The following is a 22,836-nucleotide window of genomic DNA, read 5'->3' on the forward strand; positions in this document are numbered from 1 at the left end:
TAAAACAGAATTACTTGTAAAAACAAATCTACTTTCTATATTCTCATCATTCAAATAAATACAGTGTCTACAGAAGGCAACTGAACAACTTTTTCAATGCAAAATAGATTCCAGAGTTTAACCTTTCAAACTATACTTAATTTACTCAATTTTGCTTCAGTATTCTGACTCATTACATACTTTTCTGGCACATCTAACACTTTAGTCACAAGTGGAAATTTTCATTAAGATTTCCTTAGTTTTTTAAAATGGATTGAGACCTTCAATACAGTCTATGGTTAAAGCAGTGAATTGTGCAGTACTTATTCTTAAAATTATTAGCTCAACGCTGACTGCTAAGCTTGCAGAGCTATGTTGTCTAAAATAAGGTAATTAATCCGACAAGGTTCACACTAAACCAGTTCTGGGGTTTTTTACAGGATCACAGAATGGGTGAAGTTAGAAATGACCTCTGAAAGTCATCTGGTACAACCCCTGTGCTCAAGCAGGGCCACCTAGACTGCCCAGGCCAGTTTTACACTGTGAAGTCACTGAACATATGGAAGCATAAAAGGCCACATACTCCAATTACTGTTATTATTTTGTAGTAAACAAAAATGAGTCCCATGCTTCCTGCAAGAAGCAGTACAGAAAACACCCTTTCAGAGCAGTGTTACCCACTTTTTTCCATTTCACGCAGAATTGGTAGAATCCTTGTATGCCAAAAGAAATCTTCCTCTTCCCATTCATTTATTCTTGTTTCATCTGTTAAGCCTTCAAAATACATTCAAAACAAAAGCACACATTCAGTGAAGGTTTCATTTTCTACAATAATAAATAACTACAAATACTTTATTCATTAGTCAGAAAAAAATCTAAAAATGTCACATTTAGCTATATTCTGGGTTATTCTATGAATTAAAGATTTTCTTTCTATTTACATGTTCTCAAAAACGAACATTTCAAACAAAACTAGATGGATAAGTGGTTTGATAAGTAAAGCTGTATTGTAAAGCTTTTGTTTGCTGACATTAATGGTTCATTTGATCACTGAATTGGAGGGTAATGACTACCTAAACATCAAAGTGTCCTACTACTTCTCAGCTCTGTGTTCACGTGACAGCTTATTATTTGTTCAAAATAAATGTATATTAGAGACAATCCTCTAGGATTGCAGAATTTTATCTAGTACATATGCATGATATAACACTAAGCTTGATTAACTGACTGGTCAGTCAGGAAAAAGTCCTGTTAGTTATTACATCCTGTTAGCAATTCTAACTACTTCATGCAATTAGTTTTGCAAACTTCAAGACTAAACTTTTATAAAATGTATGTTTATTCCTATTCTTCATTGCATTCAGCAGTTTGTAACACGGCAACCCCTGAAATGAGTAGTAAACTACAGATATGTGAAAGATATTTTGCCTCCAAAAAAACATGTCAGAAATCTTGAAGAAAACCAACTCCCACTGTTCTTGGCTGCTCTCAGCCAAATACCCCTGTGACTCAGGAAAAGCTACTTTCCATTATCAGAAACCTTGTTTACTTCACAAAGGGAGTTTTAAAAAATATTTAAGCTTTTTTTACTTGGCTTCAAAAAGAAAATACCAAAAAAATTGTATCACAGACATCAAGGCAAAAGTTGGCAGACCTGAAAACCAGTGGACTAGAATTTTTCTGGGAACAAGACTGGGAGCATGGATCTGTTTTCAGATTGGACAAGGAAGATGGTGAAAACACAGTTTATTAAAAAATGAAATCAAGGATTCACTTTCATATGGATGCAGTAGCAGTGGGAATTATTCTGACATGCTGAACATCCTTTACACCTCCACCTAGTACTTTGTGAAGAGACAAAATTCTGGCCTTGGCCATTGGGCCACTACAGATAGAGAGCCAGAGCTTCTGTGAAACTCAAGATGTCAAGGATCTAACAGTTGCTTACAGGGTGCATGTAGGCATATGTTTGGAGTTCAATATTGGGTTAAGCTCTTTATCTTGCAGGCAAGCAAAGTTGTTATAAAAACAGGGTCTGGTTTGTTGATTTGTTTTTACTTTGAGGTTTTTTAAATAGGGAAATAAAAGCCACACAACTCTACTAAATAAGAAAGCCATTAAGACTGGATTATACACATTTCTTTAAGTCATGGATTTGTCTGAAAATGTCTCCTGTTGTTCATTACTAGCTCTTGCATTTAAAGGACAATGTGAATTCCTAACAGAAATATGAAGGAACACAAAAACTACTATACTACCTGAGAACACCAATAATAAGAGGTTTGCATCACAAGAACAGTATCTCAGACCTTAAAACAGTGACTGCCTACTGGCATTACTTGGAACAGTAAAACAATTTAAAACTTCGTATTTTAAAAACTTGCTCTTTAGAAAATAACCAAAAGACTAGTTGTTTGGTCTATATTAACTGTCTACCTACATCTTACACACAATTAATCTATCAAATATACCTATTTCAAAAGATTAAAAAGTAATACACTATATTTGATATATACATATTATATATAAAAGTGCATATTATTAGCAAATATTATTCTTCTTATTATTTTGCATGGCATTTTTATTTTCAAGATCAAATGAGCTGACCATCTTATTTAAATTGATGAGTGGCATAATTCATAAAACACTATGCAGTGTTTGCAATGAAGTGAAAATTCTGCTCTGGATAATGTAAAAGTACAGCTGAAATAAGAACACTACAGTAGTGTGCACACTTCCTTCCTGCCACAAAACCCACATGTTGACTCAATTATTTCTTTTATTTTCTATCTGTAGCTTCCTCTCCTAAACTGAAAGATGGAACTGACTTTTTAACTACACATATACTTAACTTCATTAGTCAAGAAATAGAAAACTTGGGGCATGCATTTGCAGATAGAGACAAACTTCTCACTTTAAAAAAAATTACCAAATCCATTTAATTTTCAGTTCAGAATGAAAAGAACAGATGCTTTTTTGTACTGCTCTGCTTCACTTGTTCATCAGAAGAATACAGCAAACTGAAAGTCATAATGGCATAATTAAAAAAAATAATTATACCTTATATCTAAATAAGGTATCCCTTATATCTAAATTTAATTATCTCTTATACCTAAATAAAAAAGAAGATAATCAGCTTTTACTAAACAAGTGAGAATGACCAGACAATACACGACTCTAAAGTAAAGCAACATTACTAAATCGTGTCTCAGTCCTCGGAGATTTTTTAAGCTGCTGATGAAAAGTTAGGGTACTAGCTACATTTAAAATATTGCAGAAGCTGTCCAGAACTTTCTAACAGAGCAAACCACAATTCAACAGAAAAAATAGTCAAGGCAAAAAAATGCAGCAAGTTCAAGTTGGTTGTCTCCGTTTTTCATAGGTCTTAACTGCTGCTTTGCATTCTGGTCAAAAAAAAAATCACTAATCAGTCTACATTTATTGGTTGCTGTTTTTAGCATGTAAATACAAGAGCCTTAGCAACACTGAGCTTTGAAAAGCTGAGTACTGCCTGACTTATAATGTTTAGCCTTTGCACTGAATACTGAGTGGCCACGAATAGATCAATATTAAAACAGTCTACCTCCTGTCTAAAATGTCAAAGCATAAACACAATTCATATCAGAAAATAGAAATAATTTGTAAGTGAACACTCCACCCAGAATCCCATTGTAGAGAAGAAATGATGGAGAATTCTTGGTGCCATCCCCTTCTTTACTGTGGGACAAAAGATGAAGCAGGCACAAACTAAGGAAGCTACATAATGTTAAAAATGTAGACTTAAAAAGAAACAATCCTAAAAACACACTTTATATTTTCAGTAACACCAGTAAAATAGCACAAACAAATTAAAAGGCTTGTAAGTGTACTAACTTGCATGACATGGTAATTACTCTCTGCTCCTCAGAAAGAAATAAGAGCAGAGCACAGTACACCTTTTGCCAGAATGATCTAGAATAATAGAATTTCTCATTTCCAGAAAAATAGTAATAAAGCACAATAACAGCACAGTAGAAAGTTCAGGTTTCCATACCAGACTCTCAAATATGCACTTGTGATGTATGAAATGCGCCAGCTATGAGGAAATATTATTAAAGTCTGTTATGTAAAATTAGCAAAATACATCCCTACAGAGCAATCCAAAATCTGTTTCTTCAGATAATACAGGCTGGCATAATTTTATTAGTTTCTGTGCAACTGTGACAGATTACAAAAAGTGATGGGCAAATAAGGTATTAATGGATTGGCAGATTCTTAAGCCTAGATATGGGAAAAGCAAATAGAAAATACCAAGAGATATTTAGAGTGAAGATCTCTTGAATATTGTTTCTCTTCACTAAGAACAGTAAGAAAATCCAATATATCTAGAAAACCAAAAAATATTGTTCAGTGAATAATAAAGAACAAAACTGGCAAATCACAAGAATTACATTAATTCTATTTGACTGCATTTCACATTTTTTGAATGGAGATGAAATCCCTTGTACCTGTTACTCTTCTCTTCTGGCCTGAAGTCCTCAGCTGTGATGACTTTTTGCCAGGCTCTTCTATCTGGTCACTAAAAGATGCAGTATGAACACACAAAAGCATTACCAGAAAATTGTGCTCAAAATGCTTGCTCTTTCACATGCATTGAGTTATGCATATTAATAACTAATTGGAAAAGATGATGTTATTTTACTAAGTTAGTAAGTTAGCTGTTCATTAAAAGTTACATGTAAATACAACCTCCGCCCATATGTATTACAGAAAGCTCCTTCAGAAATACTGACATATTCACACCACAAGAGGTCACCATTATGGAACACAAAAACGAAGCACTTCTGCTAGCTCAATAAAATGAAAGATGAACCAAACTAAATTCAGAAAGAGACGATTTCTATTTTACCATCAGCTTCATTAAATTAATATAAAACTCAATTACCTTAAAAATATAAGTTCATCCATTCACAAGGACAGGTTTTTTTTTTTCTGACAGGATTATTGCTTTTATAATATTTAACGAGAAGATCTTTCAAAGAAACAAACACCTTTAAAGCATATATTAGAATTTCTGGGTGTGCCAGTGAATTATTGATAACTGTGTAGTGATTACTAGTTCTGTCAGTACAACAACAGGTATGTTGCCATTTCTATTGTTTTACAAAGTAATGCCATAATTCCTGCTGATTTTATGGTCAGTCTTTCTTTGGACAGAGGAAACTACTACATACATCTATAATAAATTTATTTATTTATTATAAATAAATAGTTTGCCTAGCTACACACTCAAGCAGCACTGATCTAAACGAAATATACAAGATGTAGACTCCCTGCTATCAAACTGGAATCTTTTCTCCTGTACTAAAGAGGAAAGTCTTAATCTATGTTTTCTATTCTCAATGTATGTTTAATTTAACACTTCTTATTCCATTTAAAGTTCATGTACCAATATAACCTAATCTCCCGAACTCCATTCTAAAGATGACAGTAGTGTGCTAGCAATGTTACTTCATTTTTTTTTAACCAAGTAATTTAGTTATTCTAAGGCTTAAAACTAAACTGTTGTTTAAGTAGTTTGCTGGATTGGTGCCTAAATCCTGTCTGTCAGTCCAGACAGAAGATGTAAGTTATCCTATCAGCAGATGGAGACAAAATAAAAGACAAAGCTCTTGCAAGATCAGTTCCCTGCAAAAAGGACTGGATAGCTCACTGTGGTCAGTGAGAAATTTCCCAAGCAATCACATCACAGAGGACCAGTTGCTTCATTATGGCTAAGAATGAACAGTGCTTTATTTTTACAGCATGAGGATTTAAGTGCTCCAAAATCCAAATGCTTACACAAACTATCTTGAAATTATTTCAACTCACATATAGCAATTTCTACTCCTCTGAGGAAGCACTACTTTATAAAATACAAAAGGCAAGTGTTTGCGTCTCTAAAATTGTCTGACATGTCTAAGAAAGAAGGAGCTTAGTGCACACATTACAGACAGTTCAATGTATTGGTAGAAATAAAAATTTGATTCCATTTCTGTGAATGCCTGGTCCTACAAACTTTAAAAGTTTCAGAAACATTTCTACAAGTTTCAGCCATCTGTGAAATCAAGACTACAACTTGAAAACATACTAGATAAGCAAGAGAAAAACTTCAGTCACCGTATAGTAAACATAGCTACCTTCAGAAATCAGTACCTTCAGAATTGTGTGTGTAGGCATGATGATACTACATGCCTATATGAATACAGATGTTAGAATTTGCTTTCCTCAGAGAAAGTGTTTTGTAACTATATCCTCTCTGTGCCTCTTCCCTGAAAAGGTAAATCCAGGGTGAATCCAAGAAACTCAACAAAGACAATCCTATGAGTTTTGTTGGAAGCAAAAGCAAATTAATATAAAAAGCCACTGAAGCAAAGGATGAGTTAACTTACCAGAGAGAAACACCACATGTGTGAGATGTAGAGTAAGATCATGTCAATTGTGCATGAAAAGAAGTTGGGCTGGAATCTGTTGTTTTTTAAACACCAGTATCAACACCAGTATCACCAGTTTAGAGACTTAAATTAGTAGGAAAGCAAATTGTTCTGTGAATACCAGCAGTAGAACCATGTATGCTTTTGGGAAACATCCTCATAAGTCACCCAAACTTCCATTATTTTCAGAAAATGAATACACTGAATACCTATATAATTGGGAATGGTTCATGGGCAGGCTTATCTTTAGGGAATATGTACAATTTAGGAATTCGGTGAGAGATTATAAAATCCCTTTACGTGTCTTTACCACTCTGTCAACTTCATTTTAGTTACACAGCCTTTTGGTTTGTTATCTTTGCATTTTCATTTAGGATTGAAATTTAAATAGAAGTACCTTATTAAGAACAATGCAGTTAAAATATGATCAACCTATTATAAAAAATAAGTCACCTACTATTGAAGGGAATTGGCTTGTCAAGAGAGTGGTTGCCTTGGAAACAAAGTCAATTGGCAGAAATCTGATCGTCTGATAAGGGCCTCATCAAGAAATCAACTGACAGAGGCTCTGATGATTTACAGAAGAAAAGGAACTTGGCAACTGGATCATTTTTGTCCTTCTCATATAAAAGAAATAACAGTAGCATCAATGAAGAACACTGCTCTCTTAAATGTACACAGAGTGTGAGGACTTCCAAAAAGATAGTGAGCCAGTACTGGAGTAGTGTGGTGAGGTGGGTTGACCTAGGACAGATGTCAGGTGCCCAATCACACCACTCTTTTCACTCCCCCCCTCAGCAGGACCAAGGGTAGAAACAAGATGGCGAAAAACCCACGGGCCAAGACAAAAACAGTTTAATAAAACAAAAGCAAAGGCCACTTGCAGAAGGAAAGAAAAACAAAAGATTTATGCTCAACTTCCCACCAAAAGCAATGTCCAGCCATTTCCAAGGAAGTAGGGCTTGAGCATGCACTGATTGCTCTGGAGGACAAACCTCATAATAATAAACACCCCCTCACTTCTTTTGTCTTAACTTTCACTGCTGAGCAGACATCATACACTATGGAATCCCTTTTGTCTAGCTGTCCTGGTTATGTCCCCGCAAAACACCTTGCCCACCCTAAGCCTACCGGTGCCAGGCTGCAGTTGGAGAGACAGGACTGATGCTGTGGAGTGCTGCTCAGCAGCAGCCCACTGCTCAGACCCAACACGTGTTCAGTATTTTCCTCTGGTGAAAGAATGGATAATTAAGTGAAAGTTGCATTTATGAAGCAATTCTGCATGTTTAGAAATTTACTTGCTTGTTCTTGCCTTGAGCCTCTTGCTTATAGTACACCTGCAAACTCTCACCCTTCCATGGTATTCCAGGGAAAACTACATTTCTATGAACTATATCCCAGAGGCAAAGAATTGAACTAGTAATCTCCAAAGAAGCTGCACACAACAGCAAGGTTTGAATCACAAATGTGAAAGTAAGGTCCCAATGAAGGAACAGTGCTTAGGCTCCTTCCTCATACTGCACCTTAAACATCTGAGAATCTGACTACCTCCCTACCCAAAATCCAGGCATTGGGCCTGAATTTTGTCTCACACTATCCCACAGATTTAGACCCTTACCATCACCCCTGCTACAATTTTGGCCCAGGAAAGGTGATATTTTCCTTGACAAATGCCTGAGCACAGGGCACAGATAAGCAGACTACCTGTGTGTATTAAAAATAGGAAGGTAATTAAAAATAGTTTCATTGTATTGATATAACCTATGACACTGGAGATAGACACCAAGCCAGAGGCTCACTCCTTTGTTTAATTAATTATTGGTAGAGATGTATGGCTGGTACCCCTGATTATTTAGTTACCAGTTAAGAAGGACATATGGTCTAACACTAACAAGTTAATGCTTCTCTACAGAATTGTATCTATCAAGCACCTGTGGTCAGCAAGGTAGCAAAGCTCAACTAGAACAAAAAGAGAACATGACCATCTTTTCTGAATTGTCCAGCTTCAAGACATTCCCTCTTGACATTACCCTCTCCTCACAGTATCCTGTATCCTCCTCAAAGCATCCTGTAACATCTTATATATCCTCACAGCTTTGGGAGGCAAAACTAGATAACAAAGTGGGAGAAGAACAGAGGAGCACAGTAATTGAGATAGCGTAATAAAGAATGAAAAATATACAGGTTACTTTTCAAAGGGAAGAGCAGGAATAAAGGGGAATGAGAAAAAAATTAGGACAGCAGGGATGGAAAACATCATAAGCACCATAGTATCTCCTTCTGCAAGTGCCAAGGCCTCACACAAGTTTGCTCATCCAGATGTTATGAGCCTCTCCTTTTGTACCCATGCAAAATAGATCTATGGACTCTCTCCTAAAGTAGAGACAGGAATTGGGAATATCCCATGTAAACTAGAACCTGAACAGATTCTTAAAAAGGCATAGAGCTACTAACACACAGACTGTGCATAGCATGCCCTGAGTAAATGCTGTAAGAAAACCCTAGACTGTAGACACAATCTGATGTCTGGAAACAGATTTCTTTTCCATTTTTAAACATGCCCTTTTTATTAAGCCGAAAAACTCTAATTATGGGTACATGATTTCTACACATCTGTAACTGCAGAGCCCTTTCTATATCTATAGAACCACCATTCTTATCTTCAAGTTACTTCCTCAGAAGCAAATCTAAGCTCCAGATAGTTTGTTTAACCTTAGAGCCCTTTTATATTTGGTCTTTATTTTGATAAGGTAAACAAATCTTTTTTCTTCCACTTTCTCCTCAGAGTCATTCAGTTTCTCCCCACTGTATTTTCCTTCATTACATCCCCTTCAGCTCCCACAAAATTCCTTTTTCTAGTTTATTTAAAAGCCAAAAATGTGGCTGAAATTTTTACAAAATTATTTTGGATCCATGACATATCAATGTTTTCAGGTCTGCAAAAGTCTAGGAGAGCAACTTCTAACTTTTCACAAAGCTCTAAAAACAGTGCAGGCACTGCAGCAGATGCAGACTGTTTATACATAAATGCAAGCACTGAACATCTCATTTTACCAACATACATTGTGTGCATTGGAAAGCCAGACATGGTGTATCTACACCCAAAAATCAAGACATTTTACTAAGTGTAAGGAAGAACAGATTTCAAGCAATGCTAAGCAGATTTTGGGGGCCCATCCAGGCAAGCCAGATGTATCAAAATGACTACTAGGCACAAAGGTGTTCTTCCAGACTCGTTCAGAGTTTGGTTCCCATGACTGGATAATCCATAAACAGACAGGCCATTTAGAAATAATGTTATTTGAGATTTTACTCACCTGTATATTCAGAGTGTGACTACACATTTACACTGTAATCTGGGTTTATTGCTAGCACTGTCCAGGATGGCATGCCTTATATTGGTAAAGATCATTTGGCTATTTAAGCAGCTGAGTGCTTCTCTTTCAACCGAAGTTTCACAATTCTGTATGGACTACATAGGGAAAAGCTGGAAGGAGGTGTTGTGGAAGTATATACAACCAATAAATCCTTAAAAAGAACCATCACAGGTAAATAGTTTTTCCTGTTTTGAGTGCTTGCCATGGGGGAGAAGAGCTCTTGTCCCACAGTCAATGATGGTGCTACAATGCACCCTAACCCTCCCTCCATGTATTGAATGATCTTGATAAAAACTCCTGCCAAGCCTTCTCTTCTCCACGGTAAACAGTTCCAGATCTCTCAGCCTTTCCTTATACAAAAGATTCCTTCACATTTTAGCAGCTGGATTCCCTCCAGTAATTTCAACATCTCTATTGCATTGGGGAGCCTGGAGCTGGTCCCAGCAGCAAAGGTGTAGTGGAGGTTTTCAAGACACAAATGAACAGCTTGCTGGAAAATCTCATCTACTCTCTTTTCCACAAAAGATCAGGCCAGATCATCTTCTGAGGTCTCTCCCATCCTGAGCTTTTATCCTGAACTTGTACATCAGGACCTCTAGGTGTTTTTCTGCAAAGCTGCCTCCCAGCTGGATCGCTCCCAGTATATAACAGTGCCCGGGGTTGTTCATGCCCAGATGCAGGACTTTGCACTTGTCTTTGTTAAACTGCATCATGTTCCTGTCAAACCATTTCTCCAGCCTGCTGAGGCTCCTCTGGACAACCCTCTGGTATATCAGCCAATGGGTTCTTTACCTACTGACTGTCAGCACTTTAAAAAAAATTATTCAGAACTGTGGTCTCATGAACAGCCCAAGAGATCTCTTGGCAGGAGCACTGTGGAGCACCATGCAAAGATACGTAGGGCTCTAGAGCAAGTTTATCAGGGCACAGCCTATCTCAGCAGCTGTCTCCAAAAGAACAACAGCAGCTCCAGGGAAAGTTAAAGGAGCTAATGGTGATCCTGGGAATTAGGGTACTAAGGACAATGGAGCAAATCCTGAGTCAGCAGCAAGGGACAAAGCGGTGCAAGGGGCCCAAGGTGAAGAAGGGGAGGAGTCAGATGTGGAGCTGCAGCAAGTGAAACTGCTATGGATCTTCTCAGAGCAGGTTCATTTACACAATGCTTTTGTGCTAAAGTTCTGGAGCCACTGTTTCAGAACACAATCCCCTGCTACCATGATTCCACTGCTGTACGTGTTTAGTGATCAAGAAACTAGAGCTCTAACTCTAAACCAAAATTACTGATGTTAACAACAAGACATTGCCCTGTAGACTTTGAAAGGAAGTATAAACAACATTCCAGTATTTTTGCCAAAGCAACTAGTAGGAAGTGTTTTTAGCTTTTGGCAAAATGAGAAAAATTAGTATTTAGTTTTTTCATTTACTCTCACAGAAATTAATTTTTCCACACACCAATTAACATTTGCATTTCTCATTAATCCCTTTATTCCAATTTCATTATACTATCCAGATATTTCATGTTGCCAGAAGGACATCAGAATTAGTTTCTGGTATTGCCTTTCATTATTTGAATAGTAAGGAATATGTTTTTTATTGCAAACTAACTGATTCCTTCCTGACCATAACTTAGCACTTGAAAAGCACTCTATCCTTTTAGACAAAGAATTGACCTTCACTGAGCCACTTAAGAGAATCTGTCCCTATTTTACTCAGTTACCACAGAATCTTCCATTCTGTGATGTCATCTGAGGGACAAACAAGACAGATAAACAGAATCTGGAAATAAGCCTCAAAGAAAAAAAAAAAAACCAGTATAATAGCTCAATTTTTAAATACTATTTTCTTTTTCAAAAAAACAATGGAGACAAAATTACTGGCAGACAGCTAAAAGAGATATAAAATAAAGTATTAAGCCAATTACACACAATTTGAGTCAGTTTTACTTCTCATCCACAAAACTTCTCAAAAGCATGAAAATAATTTAAAACCTGGTAATATAGATGTCCTGAAATTATTTCAGGAACTGCAGAGGGTTATAAGGAACATAACAAGAAAATGAAAGAAACAAAGGGAGTGAAAACTATAATCAAGTGCATAACTGATACCACTGATATGAGAAAATATAACTAGTAGAAAGACAACATAATTTGTAAAAATATATTGACAAATAGACCAACTCTCTGAGTCATCCTAAAGATGAGTAAATAACAATCCTGTAAACACAATCATGGGAATAGCTCACTCATTTCTTATGACAACTCCAGCGATAAAAAATACAGCATTTCTTATTTACCCAGGCTGTTGATGGAGAACCTCATGCACATGTTAAACAGTATGACTTAAATAATAATCAAGGTTGATGAAAAACTTCAATCCTTATCCTTTTTATTCTTCATAGTCTTTGCATATTCTGTCTAATATTGAAAATATTAACAGTATCTATTTGGGCAGAGTATCTTTAGGCAACCAGACAACTGACAGTCTAATTCTAACCATAAAAAATATCTACAACATTAGCCTAAATATATTTGAGTCTGAAAACCACACCCTCATCATCTTCCTAACTTGAATCTTGAATACACACTGCATTTCTAAACAGAAAATAAATTTAAATCCATTGTTACTACAGGTCTACCTAGACTGAACTGACATTTCTTCTCTACCCTTTGCATGGCACACTTTCCCATTCCAGAATTGCAATTCAATTGGTATTAAGGACTCTCAAGACCTAGATCTCCCAGATCTGGAGACCAATTATATTGACCTGAATCTAAGTGCTAGAGTGGAAAGACTCTTTAGAGTACAGGGTAAAAAGGGGCCTAAACTTCACTGTCTCTTTCGTGATCTAAGAGACTAGAGATAAAAGTTACCTCTTGCCCTTTTCTTTAGAAGTCTGTAACATGTTCAGAAATAAAGAATTCTTCTTCCCCAGTGTTCTCTCAGTATCCCTTAACCCTATACCAAACCAGGCACCTTCCTGAAAGGGTAGGTGTCACAATCTGGAAAACATTGTAGAAAGCTTCACCTATGAAGGATTTCCCACCACTCAAAATCAGTTATCCAAATAGGCAGTGGAACTGAGGCAGCAATAGATAAAGATTAATTGGGAGCATGTTGATTTCCTGTTTCCCTGTCTTTATGAGAATTCCAAAAGTTGTCAATATACATAATTTTAAAAAATATAAAAATATAAAAATACTGAAAAAAATCTGGAGAGTCAGCTACACCATACTTCAAACCAATAGCCACACCATATCATTTCAGAAACATAATCCAGAACAAAACAGAATGGGTGTTTCCCTCAAGAAAAAAAATTTCTCTCCTCTGTGGAAATCCTCTTCTTTGAGGAGAAAAAGAATGTATATTTTGAGCACAGATGTGAAGGTAGTTTAAGCAACCAGAGAGAAGTAATTTCCAGCGGTCCCTCCGACCCACCCTATTCTATGAATATATGATTCACTTTATCATTTAATCCTTTGCTTTTATCATTTTCTATTGAAATATTCCAAAACTCTAAAAAAAGCACAAGAAGGAGAAACTATTCTCATGGAAGAAGAATATATTTCAAGGATACTGTAAAACAGGCATTCAATAAAGAGAGAAATGGTGAGAGAAAACAGAGCACAGTATATCTCCTTTACAGTACCTGCTAATCCTTTTGTAGCTCTTTATAAAACTCGCTTATTAAAAAAGAACAAGCCACTTGGGAATGAACTGTTTGCCTCCCAACTCTTCCTCACCCAAGGCACCTCTGCTTTTAAGAAGTTCTGGAATGACATCTAAGCTTTCAGAATATTGAGAAATTGGAGTAGGAAAAAAAAAATCATCATTCTTTCACACCCAGGAAACTGTTGCTCTTCATCAGCAAATCTGCCATCCCTGTTGACACTACTCTTGAAATATATGAATGCAGAAAACATTTTAGAAATTTCACTTTTATAGCAATCACAATAGATGGCAAGGCACAATGGTTAGAGGAAGATGTAAACAAAACTGAGCTTCCTTATGATTGCCAGAAATTGTTCCTAGCTTTCCTGAGGCAACATGTCAATAAATTCAATCTGCTTCAATTAATATACCTATTCTATTACATCTGGAATGTTATTCGGAAAACAGTATTGCAAACAAAATGGCAAATGGTTTTTTCCCTCAAAAGGTCATTTTCTTTTTTTCCCCCAGTACCTTTACAAGGCAGTTGTGATTTCATTAACACTGCTCATTCTGTTCTTCAGTCTGTGGGACAACAAAAGAATGTGAGACAGAAAGTGATCAAGTCTCTTGCTGGAATAGAATACCTCCCTTGTCTTTAAAATAAATATAATAGCACTAATGGCAGGAATCTGCCATGCTATTTTGTCATGCTCTACTGTTTCCTCATTAGCAGAAAAAAGGTTTAATTAGGAAAGTTATTTCAGGACATGTACAGGAACTGTAGGGAAAGGGGAGTAGGATACCCATGCTTCCCCCTGTATGAAGTGTACTACATCTACAATCCCCTTGCTTAATTCCTTTAAGGGTTTTAAGTCACTGCAATACAGAATTGAGGCTGACACCTGCTTCATATAGAAAATGACAGGACACTAGATAATAAAAGATTTGACATTCCTTTAAGCTTTCATCCTGTTACTCCTGAATGCAATGTACTTTAAATAGAAAATACCTTGTAACCCTATACAAGATACCTCAAGTATTTATGATACAGAACCAGATGCAATCTAACCTTACAATCATCTAAAAAACATGTTCTACTGAGAAAGAATGCCAAATCTCTCACTGCAATGGCCCCTCTATGGTTCTGGAGCCTTTTACATACAACTATCATGAAGACCAAACTCAACAAACTATACGGAAGGCGAGGTTTGTGGTACCTTTCAACTGCCACGTCAGATGAAGAATGACATCTCTGAACTCACCCAAGCACACAGAACAAGGTCTGCCTGACTTGTGGAGTATCATACACAAACACTGGACCAATGTGCTCTTTGGTCTTAGCAAGAAGATAAAATGTATGAGAGCAGCTGAGATTATCCACACCCATCCCATCACATGATGGCCTGAACTGCTTGGGCTGATCCAGATGAGAGACCTTTGTCTGTGGCTAAAGGGAAAGCATTTTGTATTATACTTGTGCATCTTGCAGCACTGCAGATATACATGGTGCTCTAAGCCAAATGAGCACCTAAATGGTGTCAGGAAGCTTCACTTCCTAAGCATTGGCAAAAACCAGCTCTGACTTGAGTACACAGAAAAGAACTCACAGGAGAGGTAAAAATGGGCTATTTAAAAACACACATCTTGCATCCAACACAGACAGATGGAGGAATGTTATATTTTTCTACCATTTTGGAGAGAACTAGTCAGAACAATACTGGAAAGCAATTTTTTGTATTATGTTAAGGCCAGTAATTTGAGATCTAATTTAACTGATGTATGAAACTCATGGTTGCAAAAAGCATCAGTAACAAAAATGCAAAACCAAAAATTTGCAGAGCTCTTGTTCTTAGAAGGAGAAGTGTACAATTTTGAACAGACAGGAAGCATGCCTAATGGGTTAGCTGTTCAATTATACATGCAAGTTTTAAAATTATGACTGAGAAAGAAAGTGATTCTTTTGAATTAGCAAAAGTATCAACTGACTCTTTCCTGTCAGAGGCATTTGGACACCATCAACCAAAACAGCAACCCAAACAGAAAGCAGAACTGAACAGCAGGATGCATATTCCACAAAAGCAACTATCCATCTCCACTGCAACACTGAAGTACTTCACGCCACACCTTTATTAAATAAAATGCAACTACAGTAATTGATGTAGTATGATAATCCAACTAGTCTTTATCTAAGAAGTTATTAGATCACTGATTTTAAAGAAAGAAAATTATATTGCAGTAAAGTATTCTCTTTGGTCCTTAACTTTTCTTTTTTTTCACTAACATTTTTCATCTCTACTCTTATTTTCTCATTCTTCCTCCACACTCATGGAGTTTTTTCTTTGCTACAACAAATCTTCATTCTTTTAGAATCTGTCTTTTTTTAAAATCCTGCTTACAGTTTAATATAAAAGAGTCCTATGATAGCTCTGTTATGTATCATTTACTGTAAGAGCCTCAATGGACAACATTCTCTTAAACTATTCAGTGCTATCATCAAGTTAGTAAATGAAAAGCCTTTCATTTTATAAAATTAAGAACAGAGTCTTAATATCAAAGGTGCTTAAGAATATCCAGAGAAATAGCTTTTCCCTAAACATACAAACATGCTAGAAAGAAGATACGTACTGGCAAATATGTCTTTTTAATAGTGAACAAGTTTTACAAGGATGTGTTTTGAAAATAAAGTGTTTTTCATTCTTTGTTGCTGAGACTGCCAGATCTGTCAATGTTATTAGCACAAAACAGCTGTTCATGTGACTGCTAATGCAGCAACTGATACACCAACTACCCACAGTGCCACAGGGCTACTGCTCCCTGTGCAAGAATTCACATCTAAATGAAAAGAAAAACAAAATAGTTGATTATGAATTAAAGAATGGATATGATATTCCAGGTCCAGTAAAAACAGACTGCAGGCATGTGAGTCTCATTAATCCCTTACACCTACTTGGTCATGCAAAAAAAAAAAAAGAACTAAAAATTAAAAGTCACAAAAAAAATTCTGCTTCTATTGCTAAAGAGTTTTAGCCTGGTTTTGGTGTATGATCACATACCTGAACTGAAAGCATGGCTCTACTCATCTGTCAAGCTAAGTGAAGATGGCATAGCACCTTAAAACAACAGGAGTAAACTACAAAAGCAAGCACATTAAATTTAAACTTGAGGATTTTACAAACAGTGACTAGAAGACTTGGTTTTGAAATGTTAATGATCAAACAATCATATCAAATAAATTTCTACCACCAAGATTTTACAAATTAGTCTTTTGAATGTCGAAACTTCCTAAAAGAAGAAACGTAAATTTTTCTAATAATCTAAACACAGTTTCATTTTGAAGCACATGTAATGTTATCATCAGATACCATTAATTTTAAGCATTTTCATATTGCACAATTGAGTATCCTGGAAGATGCACATTACCATACTTGACCAATGCTGACCTTTCTCCTTGCAGCTGAAGTGAAAAGTTTCCTGGTGTCCCTTCCATGGAGTCTTCACTTCCTGATCTGCTGGTATGTTCATTACAAATTAATTGTCTACTCTCATCATTAAATGATGTGTACAACTTTTGTTCTGCTAAGCAGTTATTATTACTTCTGTCAAGACTATTCATCATCATAGCTGGCTCTTCAAAATCAAGTTTCATTTCATCTGAAACAGTCAAAGAGAACACATTATGTTCAAGTGTTATTAATTGCTGCTTGTCGTGTTACATTATCAAAATTTGCTTGTATCAATTTAAAAGCTGAGAAAGCTTAAGACTATTAGGAGTAAGGTAGTCAGTGTCTTCTTATGAACAGTATTTCTTAAAGTCTTTTGGGGTTGTGTTTGAAGTTTTAATATTTCATCTCCATGATTTCCCTTTTGCAAATAGGTGGATTGTACCTGGTGAAAAAAAGTCATTGTATTTCAGGAGCTGAATATTATGAAGGAACTCAGGAAAAAGATAGCTGTTAATCCTGTAGCTTCTATGTACATACAAGAAGAACCTCCACAAATAAAACCCCTCACATAACATTTGCATGATACCAAAAGGGAAGAGTCCAAGGCAGGTTACAAATACACCAGCTTCTCAACTTCTTCAATTAGTAACATCAGCTTATTAAGGCTATATGAAGTGACACATTATATAAAGGTATATTTATAGAATAAATACATAAAAATGAAGTAAACTTTAGTACGTAAAAAGTGAAATATTCAGTTTATAACGAAAAGTAACAATTCTGGACAATGTAAGAACTGTCATTATAAATCAATCTTCTGAAATAAAGACAAAGTCCCAGCACACTTCATTATAAGCCAACATGCATGAAGCCAAGACGCCATTTCCCATCTTCAGGAAAATTACTTTTAAATCCCACATTTGGTGAACTTTATTAAACCTACACTAATGAAACTCATAACAACAAATACGATGCAGTTGGAGGCCTGTCAAGACATATAATTCCTTTTTATTCCTCCTTTTAGGCTCAATAATCCATCAGGGAATCTCCTTACATGATGGCATCTCATTATCTCTTCAAGCATATCAGCATTTAAGGTTAATTTTACTCACTGATGACAACTTTCAGTAAAATTCCATTACTTGGAAACCTACAGGAAGAAGAGGCACCTGAGCAGTTTTCAACTCATTTTCAGTAGTGCAAGCCAGCATCATTTTGGGAAACCAGAGTTTCAAAACTGCCTTAAACCCATTTAAATACTTCCAGAATTCACACTGAAAGGACACACAAATCCTTTAATGTATTAATAATTCGTGTAATTACCAATATTAAAACCCATCATGCAGTAATCTTTATAGCAAATAGTATGTATCAAAACATTCTTACTCTGATCCAGAGGAACCACCTTAGCAGAAAATAAATTTTTCAGAGAAGTTGCTCTAAATAAGCCTTTGCAAGCTCTGCTGACTTTTCTAAGCTCTGCAGCATCAGCAGGAGGTGTTGGATGGAAAACAGAAGAAACTTCATCTTTTTTTTCAGAAATGATTACTACTGGTTTCTGTGACAAAAATAAAGAAGACTTTTAAACAAAAGCACAGATAATTTAATTTTCATTTAAGTAAAAAATAAAAAAAACCAAACCCACACAACTTCCAACAAAGGGCTAAGTTCAAAATAAAGCAGAAGTTACACTGGCTTGCTCATTAAGAAATTTTCATATCCTGAATCTACTGATACCATTCCACCAAACAAACCAGATATCTATACCATTATTATCACAAAAAGCCAACATTCAGGAGTGCAGAAAACAAAACCTAGCTTGAGTAGAACTCAGGATTATTTAGTCCTCGTAAGTACTCATTTAACTACATCTGCAGCAAGCTTATTTATCAAAGAAAATATTGTGCCAATGACTATTGCTAACAATTCTAGAGATACATCTGTTCTTTGATTTGCTTTTGAACATTAAAACAGTATCTCCAAAGTACTCCAAATATGTTCACATCACATGTACTACTTTCTGTCACACTGAGACAAATCATGCAGATCCAGAAACATGAAAGTCCTAGTTTTATGTCAGTGTCTTGCATCTTAGAGGAGGTGAACAAGTCCCTGAATCTCTAGTGTCAAGCACTTGTTGTGCCCCTGACCTACATAAAGTACTGACCTCTAATATCAATACCAATTTCCTTAAAATAAAGAATCCACTAAAAAGTCTCCAGCCAATACTTCAGAGCTCTCCATAGTATTAAAGAGCCAGCAGGTGAGACTGACTACTTACAACCATCATAATTAATACGGACTCTTAATTTACAGTGTATTAACTTATATCCATTGATAAAGCAAAAAAAAAAAAAGCAGGTTTTGCATGGGTCTGTAGTTTACTCTAATTTTTTTTCCACTCTGACAAAACACATAAAAATTTAACACCAGTTAAATCCAAACAGTTCTTAAATCCAAATGTAGATATACTTAATCTAAATAGAAGTATGCTCAGAATTTTTAAACTTGATTCATGTAAATACAACCCCTTATCCAAATTACTAAATATAAATTTTCTTGGTTATTTCCTCTAATTTCCTAAAGAATTTCCTAAAGGTTTCTGTCTGGAAAAAGCAATGTATTCAGCAAGCACACTTAATTGCTATAGCAAGCTCTGTTATCTTTGGTACTAAACAAATAGTCGTGACTTTATCTTATATTTAAAGACCAAATATAAAAAAAAACTGTGAAAGAGCAGATACACTTATAAATTGAAAACAATTCACAGCTTTCACAGAGGGAGAAAAGTGGTTCTTAAAGGACCTCTATCTGTTTAGAAATAAAACTACAATCATGACATTTTATAGAAATGTAAGCCAAATAAAAAGCAACCTAGCTCCCTTCAAATTACTATTCACAGAACCACAGAATAGATGAGGGAAGAAAGGACCTCTGGAGGTCCAAGCCCTGTATTCAACTACAGCCACCTAACCTCAGTTGCCCAGGACCATGCCCAAGAAGCTTTTGAAGATCTCTGAGCAACCTATGCCAAGGCCTCGTCACTTCACAGCAGGAAAACTGTTTCCTGAGGTTCAGAGGAAACCTCCTGTGTCCCAGTTTGTGCCCTCTGCCTCTGGTCCAGTCACTGCAAAGAGGCTGGTCTCATCCTCTTTGCACCCACACTTCAGGTATTTACATCCATGAATAAGGTCCTCCCTTGGTCTTCTCCAGGCTGAACATTCTCACCTCTCCCTGTCCCTTCATTGCCTTTGGGGCCATTCATCAGATTCTCTCCAGTTGCTCCATGTCTTTCTCATACTGTGGAGCCCAGAACTGCATACAGCACTCCAGGTGTGGCCTCAACAGTGTTGAGTAGAGGGGAAGGATCATTTCCCTCAAGCTGCTGCCAACACTCCTCCTAATGCAGCCCCAGATACCATCAATCACTTTCCTAAAGCCAGGGCACACTGCTGGCACATGTTCATGCTCATGAACTTCACCTATTTTAGTAAACTTACACTGAAAGAAAGCTGACTCAAGTATCAGTCCTCCAATTCTTGTTAATGTCACTTTGAATCATAAAGCAAAACGGCAATATGTAAGTAGTTTAAATTATTTTCCAGTTTCTTTTGGAGGAGAACTGACTTAAAAAGTCTCAGACTAATGTTACAACAAGCCTCCACTTTTCCCAAATGTCTTTAAACCATGTGTTTTCCTAACACTACCAAGACACATAATTTTATATCAGTACTGCAGGAGTTATTTCCAGAGTACTTACATGAGTCAGTGGACTTAGACGAACACCAGAATTCGGTCTTGATTCAGATGAATCAGAACTGGATGTATCAAGACTAATGAAGAAATGAAACACAGTTAGAATAAAACAGATCCAGAGATGTATGATCAGCTGTTTTTTTTAATTGCATGCTTCTTCCCTTTGCCAATGAATATGGGGAAAGGGAAGAAAGGAAAAGTGACAAGAGCACATCATGGTAACAAAACTCCACCTAGAAATAATTTTGAGCTAGTAAAACTTTGTTTGAAAATGAGCATTTCAAACTGCAGGACCTAAAATTTCACATTTAAAAGATCACAAAAGGCTCTGAAAAAAAATCTAGCACATTGGTTATAGGAAACAAGCAAGCTTTCACACATTCTAGGAAAAAAGCTGAAGACTATCTCAATTAAAAGCATTCAATTGTCTCAAGAAAAGGTAAGTAACAGACTATTTTCTTATGCTATTCTGCACATAAAAAACTAGTGTAGTGACTGCCTCTGGTAGCTCTAATCCAGAGAAACTTCCTGAAATGTAGATTAACACCAACAGTAAAGATCATTAGAAGAAGGCAAAGGATGTGATTAGGAATACAGATTAACACAGGGAAAATAACCACCGGAAGCATAATTAGAGAATCAAATCTCTTGCTGCTAAAGGATATTTAAAAACATCTTAAAGCCACAGTACCTAAAAAGTACAGGGCGTCTATTTTGAGGACAACGTGAGGATTGAGACCCAGAAACTTTCCTTTGTTCATCTGTAGGTGTGAATGGTCTTGGAGTTTTTACTGTTTGTAGAGCATCTCTGGCTTCATTTACAATCTCAGAACTGGTCCTAGGCTTTGCCACTGACAGCCAGTAGAATGGTTCTGCTTTTCTTCTGTTTTCAGTCTTTGAAGCTTGCATTCCTCTGCAAAGTACTGCACAGGAAGAACACTGGAAAATATATGTGAATGGCACAAAGTATTATGTTAGTTTTAAATTACAAACTATTAATTCATCACTGGTTATGCTACCACAGTAAATCCTAGACAGTGCTGAAATAGTGGGAAATAAAGTCCACTGATAATGCATTTTCTCTCTATTCTTCAGTTCTGTAGAAAAATACTGAAAACCAGAAAGCATCTGTCATGGAGGATCTACCGTCGTTTTTTTTACAGGATGCTAAAATACATCATTGTGCTTCATGGGCCAAATGTGGTCCTCTACAATTCCATAGAAAATCTGTTTCTTGACACTTGGTTACTTGTGAAACACCACAGCCAAAACAGGAATTCAACAATATGCTGCAAAGAGACAGGTTTTTCCAACTTAGGAAAAACCTGATATTATTGAGCTTATAAAGGGCAGCTTACTAATATGTCAGAGGCATCATTATCAGTAACTGAAGCACAGTTATCAGCAACTGATAAGCAGAGACAAAGAAGAACAGGCAATCCATTTTTTTCCTCTGAAAGAAGCGACTCCCCAACCCCAAGCACAGGCAAAGAAAGACAACACTAATGTAAGTTATAAACCCAAACTTCCAATCAGCATTCTGTCCTGCTGTAGTTTCTGGGAAATGCAGTGGGCAGTGACAGACTTGCTCCATCACGCCCTGTACCCACAACCCATCACTATCATGGTGCAGTTCTCTGTAGGTATCATCCTTGTCATTTTACAGCAAACTCATCGTGAGTCTTACACCATGCAAAATTCCTCTTCTGCTTTCAAACTTACCTAAAAACAAAAATATGTTTCTGCACTGTGACTCAGACCATCTGGTAACTTCTATTCTCTTACACAGTTTATGACAATGAACTGACAGTAGATCAGACACCATCATCTGGGTTATTTCTAAACTATGGAGTAAAAAATAATCTTATATTCTTAGTTTCTTAGTTCAATTCTTACTGTTCTGCAGTCTAACTTTTTCAGCTGCTTCTTCTTTCTTTGAGAGCTTGCCCATTCTGGTAGTGTCTGTCATTGTTGCACACCCAATGTAAAACTGGGTAAGGAGAACTGCACCAACTCTTTCACTAAATGATGCGTAATTGAAAAAAACTCAGGAACAGATCAAAAGCCTGAGAGTATCAGTGTTTTTAATATTAACTTAATACAAGTAATATATTAATACTAATATATTACTTGTTTTCACTGTGACTGAATTTTGTTCTCTATGCTCCTTACTCTTCC

General features: G+C 36.2%; 1 protein-coding gene across 4 annotated transcripts in view; it reads right to left on the reverse strand.

Annotated features, from left to right (window-relative positions):
* ARMC2 (armadillo repeat containing 2) overlaps positions 1-22,836 on the reverse strand; it is a 69,622-nt gene that overhangs the window by 45,056 nt on the left and 1,730 nt on the right. For all 4 annotated transcript variants that reach the window (XM_059468018.1, XM_059468017.1, XM_059468020.1 and 1 more), the window contains exons 3-8: positions 21,350-21,597; positions 20,663-20,735; positions 18,289-18,460; positions 16,900-17,110; positions 4,467-4,537; positions 661-753 (exon numbers count right to left, since the gene is read on the reverse strand). In XM_059468018.1, coding sequence (XP_059324001.1) covers positions 661-753; positions 4,467-4,537; positions 16,900-17,110; positions 18,289-18,460; positions 20,663-20,735; positions 21,350-21,567 — 838 coding nt within the window. In that variant the 5' untranslated portion in view covers positions 21,568-21,597. The remainder of the gene's footprint in view (positions 1-660; positions 754-4,466; positions 4,538-16,899; positions 17,111-18,288; positions 18,461-20,662; positions 20,736-21,349; positions 21,598-22,836) is intronic.

Source organism: Ammospiza nelsoni, chromosome 3 (genome assembly GCF_027579445.1).
Source record: "Ammospiza nelsoni isolate bAmmNel1 chromosome 3, bAmmNel1.pri, whole genome shotgun sequence".
NCBI classification, from domain to species: Eukaryota; Metazoa; Chordata; class Aves; order Passeriformes; family Passerellidae; genus Ammospiza; species Ammospiza nelsoni.